Below are 10131 nucleotides of genomic sequence, written 5' to 3'. Positions count from 1 at the left end.
CAACCTCAACCCTCCAGGAGTCCCTACCACCCCCCTTTGCCATTAGGTACCGAGCACTCACACCACACTGGGGCCTAGGACACCTCTTTATTGCTGTTAGAAAAAGGAAGTTACAATAATTTCTCTAGATGTGGAAAGAAACACTGTCCCCAAATCCAGGGGGAACCAGAAAAGTTATAGCATCAGACAGAGGAAAGGCAGGGCAGGAAGCCAGAGCCTGCTGAGGACAAAGCTGGGTTTATGACCAGAATATCTTCTTCCAACCTGCTCCTCACCCAAGCCCAAGGTTCTTGCCCCAGCCAGCTTCAGCTGCCAGGACATCATCCTTTACCCCAAGAGCCTTCTAGCTACCACAAGTCAACAAAGGTGCCATTGGGGAACTTCAGGGTAGGGGTGGGGTGGAGAGGGGTATGGGTGTTGCCCTAGCCCAGTGCCTTTTGCTCACCCTGAGGTACCCGGTGCCTGTCCCTCAGCCAGCTTGCCTCCTGGGAAGGGGCCTGGACACGCAGGTCAGGCTGAGGAAGGGGCTGCTCTGGTCAGCACCAGGTCCTGAGCTGGTGCTCCTCAGTTCACCACTGCCGAGCTGGCCATGGTGTTCACACCACAGGCCCCGGACCCACGATGCAAGTAGTAGTAACCCTGGCGGGAAGGCAGGTGGGCAGGTGAGTGCGCTAGGGCAAGGTGGGGCTGGAGAGCCGGGGCCAAGGAGACAAGACTCACCTCCTCGCCCCAGTCAGTGCCCCAGCTGTTCTTGATGGCCCAGAAGGGAATGCCAGAGCCTGGGGAGCAGTGCAGAGTGCAGGGGGGTCAGGGGCCCCCAATTCTCCAGTCAGGGCCCCCAGCCCTTTGCACTCTCCCACTATCTGCTGTGACCTACTGCGAAAGGAGCAGAAAGGCAGACAGGCCCACCTGCCACCCTCCTGGAGACGTGGTGTGGCTCTGGGTGGGGGAGGGCACCCAGCGCCACACAGACCCCACCCCACCCCCACCCCGCCTCTAGCAGGTCATTTATCTGTAACAGTTCAACCTTCCACTGCCTCAGCATTCCCATCCAGAGAGGGAACAGATGACTCCTGCCTGGCCCATGGACCGCAGCAGGGATAAGGACAGGGTTCCCAGGAATTCCCTCAATTTCCCTCTCCAGAGGTCCTGAGAGGCTGCGGTTCAACCTCTGCCCGTGATCTGAGGGGGATGGTCAGAAAGGGGGTCAGTGGAACTCACGGTTGCCGTAGCCCACGAGCAGCACAGCATGGTCGATGAGCCAAGGGCTGCAGAGGGGCCGCAGTGGGTGGGAGATCCCGTGGCGGTAGAACTGGGGGTGGGGAGAATAAAGAGTAGGGGGCCACCTCCAAGGAGAAGCGGGAAGGGAGCTGGCAAGGGACAGGCAGGGGCAGCCGAGCTGGGGCCTTACCTGCATGCCAAATGCATTGATGGCGACAGAGATGGGGCCCTTCTTGGCCAGCCAGGCCACCAGCTCTGAGAAAGGCGAGGAACAGCGTCAGGGACAGCCAGGCCCCAGCCCCACCTGGTCTGTCCCCACCCTCACCCTGGCCCTCACTCACTCTCCTCATTCCGGCTCAGCTCCACTGAGTCATTGATGTAGACCCTGGCCTTCTTTTCAGAGAAACTGCAGGTCTGCACGTGGCCGCGGTAGCTGTAGTCGTCCTCTGTCTCCAGCCCTCCTGGGGAATGGTGGGGGTGGGATGGGGTGGGGAGAGAAAATATGGGCCCCCGTGTAGCATACACTCGTCTTCTCCTGGCCAGGGGCTACACCCAGCCCCTTCTGTGAGGTCTTAAGGTCCTTGCCCGCCCCAGACCAAGGCCGTGCCCTCTGAACAACAGCCTCCCTCTAGGGATGACAAAACAGAGACTAAGGGGGCTGAGGGAAGAATCAGGGAGAAATATGGCAGGGGATGGGACTCGATGCCCAACTTCTGATCCTTACTCATCCCAGCACTCCTGGGGCTCTTCATCTTGGCTTGCTTGTCCTGCTCAGACAAGTCTGCTCCCAGTGTGGCCCAGACCCACCAGGTTCTCAGTCTCTGTACAGCCACCCCAGTCCCTCAGCCTTTCATCCCATGGCCGCTGAGGCCCACCACTGAATTGAATTGCCAGTTTAAGTCACTACCTCCTCTCATGGGTGAGGTGTGTTGCTACCTGACTCAGTGGTGTTACAGAAATATGGACCTCCAAGCAGCAAAAACACCAAGACCCCTGCTATGCATCAAGGACTTTATGTATTACCTCCTCACTTGATACTTAGAGCAATTCTATGAAGTGGGCAAGATGAGCCCCATTTCACAGATGAAGTCAAAAAGCTGACTTGCTCAAGGTCTTCGTTAAGGGTCAGCATTAAGACCTGAACCCAGTTCATGCTAAGTCCCACTGCCCCTCCCGATCCCATGAATGCATACCCAGAGTCTTTATGGCTGAGTAGGCATTGGAGGGCAAGCCACCCAGGCAGGCCTTGTCCAACTTGTCACAGTCCAAGAGCTCTAGGAGACAGAAGGCTGGTCCTGAGGAGCCCTCTGGAGGGGCTGGGCAGGGGGTCAAGGGTGTAGAGTGGGATGCTCACCCTGCTCAGAGAGGGAGAGCAGGGCCCCCCGTTTCAGGAACCACTGGCCTTCCACATTGCCGGTGACTGAGAAAGCCCAGCAGGAGCCACACATGCCCTGCAAGAGAGAAGGAGAGACGGGCTGGGTCCCCTCTCAACCTCAGTGCAGTCCTCATGTCCTGCCATTGCCTCTTAGGGGTCCAACCTGGTCCTTGACTTTGGTGACAGCCCCCTTTCTCCTCCAGTCCCACTCGGGTGGGGCAGAGCTGCTAACGGACTTGTCTAGGCGCATCTTCTTGCCGCGGTTCTCTCTTAGGAGGGGATTCAGGTAGACGGTACGGAACTCCTCCTCTGTGGGCAAAGGTGGGCAGGGGATGGGGGCGGGGGAGAGTATAAGGCAGCCCTGATCAGGGGCCTTGGGAGCAGACCCTGACTCTTCCGGGCTCCATGAGGGCTCTGGCCACCACTTCTACCTGTGAGGTCACTGAACTTGGTGATCCCATACTGAGCTGTGCCACGGTCCAGTGCCTGGATCTTCTGCGCTCGAATCATGTTGTTGGAAAAGACAGACATGCGCCACTGGGTTTCTGAGAACCAAGGAGCAGGAGAGGAAAGGCTTGGACCCCAGGCAGATGATAAAAGGAAAGGCACTTCGGTATCCCTGGGGAGGAGGTGGGCTCTGGGTCAGGCCTGAAGCTCTTTTCAAAGACAGAACTCTGGGGAGGGCTGGAGGTGAGGAGAGGTCCAGACCTGCAAGTGACGAGGGGCAGGTGGGAACAACTTTTGGGGCCACGCTGAATTGATGGTACCCCAGGAGTGAAGGCATAACCGAAATGGGGTCCAAAGGGCATCCTCAGCCAGGGGGTCATGGGAAAAAGACTATCATGCTGGGGAGGTGGGGGCACCAGCAGAGAAAATCTGGCCTTTACCCCTTCCCATTCTATCCAGAATGATGAAGACCCATGCTTTCTGACAAGAAAAACAGATGGGAGAAGGGGCCAGGTACCTGAGGTAGCGGTCTAGTCCTGTGAGGCTGGGCAAGAACTTGGGGATTTAAGGGGTCCCTGAGTGGATGCTCTGCCTCGTGTGTCCTTCCCCTCCCCGACACCAAGGTACCAAGTGGGGGGAAGGTCCTGATCTGATTGGGCCAGGTACAGCCAAGGCTGGGTCCTCACCCTCCTTCGTCTCATACGTCCGATTATAGGTGGTAACGAACTCCTTGAAGATTGAAGCCATTTTCACAGAAAAATCCTGTAAAGGGCACAGGGGTCTTTACAAGGAATCCTTCACAGATCCACCAGGGAGCCCAGGCCCGGGGGAGAGAAAGAGAAGAGGAAATAAAGCAGCAGCCAGCTGCCAGATGGAGATGGGCGCCTCACCTGCGGCAGGGGTTCCTTGTTCAACAGTGGAAGGACTGAACTCAGTGTCTCATTTTCGTCATCTGAATAGGGTTGGAACAGAGAAGAAATCAAGGTTGAACCCTGCGTGAAGTCTGGTCTGAACTATGCCAGCCTCCTTGGGCTCTCCCAGCACCTGTAACCTTGGTATCCACTGGGCCACAGTCTCGTCTCAGCAGCATGTGTTTTCCTAGCTCATCCAGGACTTGGAAGCTGCAGAGCTGAAGGGAGAGGAGGAAGCCAGTCTGGGTGCTGGGATGGGAGCAAGGCCTTGGCAAGATGGCGCTGGAAGGGCCTCATGTGAAGACCACCTCCAAGGAACAAGGCGATCCCCCCCACGGCGCAGAGTGAGGCAGTCAGCACCCTGTCATGCCCACTCTTAGGGCATTTTAGTCTCTGGCCCTCAGAGCCTTGGGAAATGACTCAGGGTGGGGTAGTTGCTGCCTCCTCAACACTTGACCCAAACTCATCATGGGAGCGGGGGAATCACAAGAGCCCCTATCACTCACCAGCGTTTTCTTGGACACAGGGAGCTGGCACACCGTGGGGTCATTGCAGGGAGGCTCCTCTAGGGTCGCCTTCAGGGAGTACAGCGACCCCTTGCCCGCCTGGATGGAGGGGCGGGTGAGGCAGGCACATCCACTCCCTCCCCAGCCCGTCTTCCCACAGCCCCGCCCTACCCCCTTCCCTTTCCCGAGCACCAGAAGTTCGTCTCTCCGGCGTCCAGCGCCCCCACCCGGGGTCCAGGCCAAAGTTCCCAACCCTCCGACCAGGGGCCCCGCGCACCGGCCCCGGGAGCCCCCACCCCCGGCGCGTCCTCACCCGGCGGGCGCGACCGCGCACGGCCCCCAGCGTCGCCCGCGTCCCGGCTGCCCGGCCGCGGTTGTACATCTCCAGGGCGAAGCGGGCTGGCCCCAGCAGCTCCGGGTACGCCGCCTCCCGGGCCTGAGCGTCGGCTGCTCGGCGGGGCGGGGCGGGAGCGGCGCCCAGGAGCAGCCCCAGCAGCGACAGCAGCGGCAGCCAGCGTGCCATTGCGAGGGCGAAGCCGGAGGCGCGGACGCACCGACCGACAGACGCGCGGACCAACTGACGGGGCGGAGTAGCCCGCGGCCAGAGGGGGGGCGTCCCTCCCCCTGCGCCCGGGGCGGCGGGGCGCCGGCCAGTGGACGCGGGTCGGGTGCGCCTGCGCACTCGCTTATTTACGCGAGGCACGTGGGGCGCGCGCGCGCGCGGCGCAGGCGAGTCGTCGCCAAAGCGGGGGAGGGCAGGGCAGGGCAGGGCAGGGGTGGGGTGGGCACCCTGCAGTCTCGCAGCAGTTCGGTAGGTCTGTGGACACACGGGCCGAGCTGCAGTCTTGGAATAATCCTCTTAGGTCTTAGAGACGTTTAGGGAGGGGAAAGGATGCTGGCCTGGGAATGACAATAGTAACTAACAGCTGGCTTTAGAGGCTCCTCCGCTCGTCAGCAAAATGGCAGGTAGTATCCCCTGGACTGGCAGTGCCTCCGGCTGTTGTGGGGATCTAACACAAGCACGCAAGCATTCGGTAACCACTGAAGCAGGGTGCCGGGTGTAGGACTGTGCTTCGGTTTATTCAAGCTTTCACAGCTGTGTGCCAGGGCCTAGCAAGAAGATAGATGAACAGATGCGTTAGGCATAGTGCTGCCGGCTTGGAGCTCGCACTCTAGGGGAGAGACAGATGAGAAAGAGAAATTGCCCTGCAAGGTGTTCCCAGCTGGGGAGGGAAGCAGGGAAGAGGAAGTTTAAGGGAATTGAGGAAATCCCAGAAGGGGATGGAGAGTTAGTTTAGGCTTAGAGAGTGCGGAGAACTAATAGAAAATGTCACCCGGTCCAAACCTGACTTGTTACAGCAGCAGAGGTCTATCTAAAAAGGTGAAGTGACTTTCCAGCTACGCAGAAATAAGTGCTGGAGCCAGACCAGAGCTGGCTTTGAGCTCCATCCCGGCTGAGCTCTGAGACGGGATGGCCTGAAGGATTCCAGCACGTGCTTATTTCTCCCTGCTATGCAGGTTAAGCTCTTTGGGGCACCGTCTGTGTCTCTTACAGGAGACAATCCCAGGTCCTTAATGCCGCGTCTAAAGCCCCTCGAGTGCCATCCAGTCGGTCCTGTGCTGTGCGCTTGAAATGTCAGCCTCCCTCTGTTTGTTAACTCCTCAGAAGTTCAAGCTCTTGCACACCTCGGAAAATTTCACACTGTTCTTCCCTCCGCCCAATACCCAGACACCTTTCATTTCGCAGTGTAGAGGACACTTCCCCAGGAAGCCCTCCCTGACCCACCCCCACTGCCCCTGGCTGGGCTACTGCCTCTGGACTCCTAGATGCCTAGCTCCTGAACTTCCTCTCACACTGGGCTGCAATTTCCTTTTCACTTGCGGCTGTCCTCCGGTAGGCCAGGAGCTGGTCAGGGCAGAGACCTTGTCGTCCTGTTCACTGCCGCTTCCTCGGCACCTAGCACGGCGCCCAACACACTTACTGCCTGCTTAATAGATGTTTGTTGAATGAATCAATGACTCCTTCGGCAAGCCCTGGAGTGGACATGATGTCACCCAACTGTTATTTAATGCACAGCTTCATTTTCTAGAAAGATAAATGGTGTGAAGCATCTCGGAAATGCCTGCTATCGTTAACCCAGGCCCCCTACTAGCGTCTGTGGCAGGTCACATACCCACGCTCACACACACTTCATCTCCTGAAAGGTCTGAAGCTGAATGAATTAAAACTAGGGATTACTGGGCGCCTGGGTGGCTCAGTTGGTTGGGCGACTGCCTTTGGCTCAGGTCATGATCCTGGAGTCCTGGGATCGAGTTCCGCATCGGGCTCCCTGCCCAGCAGGGAGTCTGCTTCTCCCTCTGACCCTCCCCCCTCTCATGCTCTCTCTCTGTCTCATTCTCTCTCTCAAATAAATAAATAAAATCTAAAAAAAAAAAAAAAAAAGGGATTACTGAGTCCCCAGCAGAGGCAGTGGACTTTTCTTAGATCCAGGTTTCTGGAGATCCACATTGGCTTTTGCGGGAAACAGTCATCTTTCTCAGAGTTTGTTCCTGAATGTCGGAACCACCTGAAGAGTGCATGGGGAAAAGGGTGGCTCGTTTTGTCACCAGAGTGAGGGGAGAGAGCATAACGATAATTAATGGGGGGTGGGATATTGGGGAGTCTGCTTCTCCCTCTGCCTCTCCCATCCCCCCACTCCTCCCAAGGTGCACATGTTACCTTGGGCAATTCTCACAACTTACCTTCTAAGTAGGAAACTGAAACCGAGACAGGGAAACTGAGGGGACCCCATGAGAGAAAAAGCTTGGGCTTTTTTCTTTGCTCCTTTTTCTGCACCCCTGACTTACACAGGCCTTATGTATGTCCTCTGGGTGAAGGTCAAGGAGTCAGTGATTTCTTTTCTTTTTCTTTTTTTATTTCTTTTTAAACATTTTCTTCTTTTTTAAAATTTATTTTTTAATTTATTTGAGACACAGAGATACAGAGAGCAGAGAGCATGAACAGGGGGAGAGGCAAAGGCAGAGGGAGAAGCAGGCTCCCTGCTGAGCCAGGAGCCAGATGTGGGGCTCCATCCCAGGGTCCTGGGATCATGACCTGAGCTGAAGGCAGACGCTTAACTGACTGAGCCACCCAGGCGCCCCTCTTTTTTTTTTTTAAGATTTTATTTATTTTTGTGAGAGAGAGAGTGTGCGCAAGTGGGGGTGGGAGGAGTGGGGGGTGGGAGAGGCAGAGGGAGAAGCAGACTCCCCACTGAGCAGGGAGCCTGATGCAGGACTCGATCCCAGGACCCTGAGATCATGACCTGAGCCGAAGGCAGACGCTTAACGGGGACTGAGCCACCCAGGTGCCCAAGGAGTCAATAATTTCTTTGGAGTCTTCTAGCACAACAGATAACATTTAAGGAGTGACTGGGCGGGGTCATAAACTTCTCCAAGACTCCTGACTCCAAATACCTTGACGCCAAGACCCCTGGCTCCAGGTACAAGTGACATACGGAGGACACCAGACCGCCATCTTCAATAAAAACTCCAGACCCCCAAAGACTCACTCTTCTTCCTTTCCGAGGCTCGTGGACATTCCACCTGTTTCTGCTCTCTCTGTATCTTCAATGAACTCTGCTTTCACCTCCAGCCGGCTTGCGTTTGATTTCCATCCTGTGTGAAGCCAGGGACCCTCTTGGCTGGTCCTGCGGGACCCCCTCTGGGCCATTGGACGTGGCCTATCTGCATCAAAACCAGGGGCATGCCAACATTCAGAAGCTGAGTAGGAAAGAGAGAGGTAGCAGAGGAGACTGGGAGGAAGTGGACATTGGGTGGGGAGGAAGACTGAGAAGGTCATGTCCACAAAGTGGGAGAGGGTGTATTTCAAGGAAGAGGACGTGGCTGACTGTGTCAAATGCCACTGAGAAGGCGAGTAAGATGAGAGAGACGTGACTTTTGGATTGGGTGACATGTAGGTCACTAGGGACCTCACTAAGAATGGTGGGTTGAGGGGAGAATTTGAGAAATGTGGACAATGGCTAGAGACAAGGATGTCAAGAAGTTTTGCCATGTAGGAGAGTAGAGAAATGAGGTGATAATTAGCCAAGTAAGAGGCACTGGAAGAGGGCGCCTGGGTGGCTCAGTCGTTAAGCGTCTGCCTTCGGCTCAGGTCATGATCCCAGGGTCCTGGGATCGAGTCCCACATCAGGCTCCCTGCTCGGTGGGAAGCCTGCTTCTCCCTCTCCCACTCCCCCTGCTTGTGTTCCCTCTCTCGCTGCGTCTCTCTCTGTCAAATAAATAAATAAAATCTTAAAAAAAAAAAAAAAAAGAGGCACTGGAAGAGTATTTTTTAAGATGGCAGATTCTACGGTCACACGGCTGCCTTTGGTTCATGTCATGATCCCAGAGTTCTGGGATCAAGTCCTGCATTGGGTTCCCTGCTCAGCAGGGAGCCTGCTTCTCCCTCTGTCTGCCGCCACCCCCCCTGCTGTGCTCTCTCTGACAAATAAATAAAATCTTAAAAAAAAAAAGATGGCAGACCCTAGAGCATGCTTACGGGTTGGTGTTAGTGACCAAATGTTAAGGGAGATACTGATGATTCAGGAGAAAGGGGATAGAATTGCAGGAGCAAAGAGACTGGAAGGTGAGGGGTGGTGTATTAGTTATCTGTTACTGTGTGAAACATTACAAAATGAATCACAAGCCTACTTCACAAGGCTGCAGTGTCCTAGGAGACTGGCCTGGGGAAGGATCTGCTTGGAAGCTCAGTGGTTATTGGCAGCATTCAGGTCCTTGAGGGCTGCTGGACCGAGGCCTCAGTTGTTTGCTGTCTGATTGGCAATCAGTTGTCCTCAGTTTTTTGCCCCGCGAGGCTTCCCAACATGGACTTGCTTCCTCAAAGCTAATGTGGTTTTGGAATATAGGTGAGGTTCAGTGGGGTGAGGTCCGGAGCCAACGACCAAGAAAGAATTCTTGAGACGTCTTTGGTGCAAAATGGTGGTTTATTAAAGCACGGGGACAGGACCCGGGGGACAGAAAGAACTGCTTGCTGCACCTCGGTCTTGAGGAGTGGTGATTATATACTCGGAGTTGGGAGGTAAGGAAAAGGGAGGTTTCAAAAGAACTTTCACATGCTAAAGAGGACTAGCCTACAAAATACCTACAAGACGCCAGAGGCCTTGCCGTTTTGTCAAGTGAAGGTTGTTTTCCCCTCTAGCAAGGTATTAACAATAAGATAGTTGGGAGATTCCTGGAAGAACCTGACACAGGTCCCACCCAGGAGTGGGGAGGGGGGAGGTCGCAGGGTGTCAGTTCGTGCTTTGTCTTCAGCTAGCCTTCTGCTCCCTCATCAAAGCCAGTAAGGGGAAGTGAGGATGTTACAATCTTGTAATGATTGTAAATAATCACGTACACGTTATCATGTGTCTATCACCTCTGCCCTGCCGTCGTGTACTCTTACCGGTTTTAGAAGCAAGCCACAGGGCGCCTGGGTGGCTCAGTTGGTTAAGCCACTGCCTTCGGCTCAGGTCATGATCCTGGAGTCCAGGGATCGAGTCCCGCATCGGGCTCCCTGCTCAGCGAGGAGCCTGCTTCTCCCTCTGACCCTCCCCCCCTCATGTACTGTCTCTCATTCTCGCTCTCTCAAATAAATAAATAAAATCTTAAAAAAAAAAAAAAGAAGAAGAATGAA

The 10131-nt window shown here is 55.5% G+C and overlaps 1 protein-coding gene across 1 annotated transcript; it reads right to left on the bottom strand.

Annotated features, from left to right (window-relative positions):
- Positions 1-73: 73 nt before the first annotated feature.
- CTSF (cathepsin F) lies at positions 74-5107 on the bottom strand. The gene is made up of 14 exons (XM_045870174.3): positions 4774-5107; positions 4461-4559; positions 4088-4172; positions 3934-3995; positions 3730-3805; positions 3028-3141; positions 2760-2905; positions 2576-2672; positions 2415-2495; positions 1563-1682; positions 1412-1476; positions 1222-1312; positions 721-779; positions 74-639 (listed from the first exon to the last, which is right to left on the bottom strand). The coding sequence occupies exons 1-14, from the start codon at positions 4981-4983 to the stop codon at positions 565-567; spliced, it is 1380 nt and encodes a 459-aa protein (XP_045726130.1). The 5' UTR covers positions 4984-5107; the 3' UTR covers positions 74-564.
- Between the last annotated feature and the right edge of the window lie 5024 nt (positions 5108-10131).

Source organism: Mirounga angustirostris, unplaced genomic scaffold (genome assembly GCF_029215605.1).
Source record: "Mirounga angustirostris isolate CCGP_5_RB_7025 unplaced genomic scaffold, mMirAng1.0.hap1 SCAF_13, whole genome shotgun sequence".
Classification (NCBI taxonomy): Eukaryota; Metazoa; Chordata; class Mammalia; order Carnivora; family Phocidae; genus Mirounga; species Mirounga angustirostris.
Note: the sequence above shows the minus strand (reverse complement) of the source record. Positions and strands in the feature narration are given on the sequence as shown.

Coding starts and splice junctions, on each gene's coding strand:
- CTSF (XM_045870174.3), bottom strand. CDS start 4,983: ATGGCACGCTGGCTGCCGCTGCTGTCGCTGCTGGGGCTGCTCCTGGGC. Junction 4,560..4,773: donor TGCGCGGTCGCGCCCGCCGG/GTGAGGACGCGC, acceptor CCCTCCATCCAG/GCGGGCAAGGGGTCGCTGTA. Junction 1,683..2,414: donor CTCAGCCATAAAGACTCTGG/GTATGCATTCAT, acceptor ACCATTCCCCAG/GAGGGCTGGAGACAGAGGAC.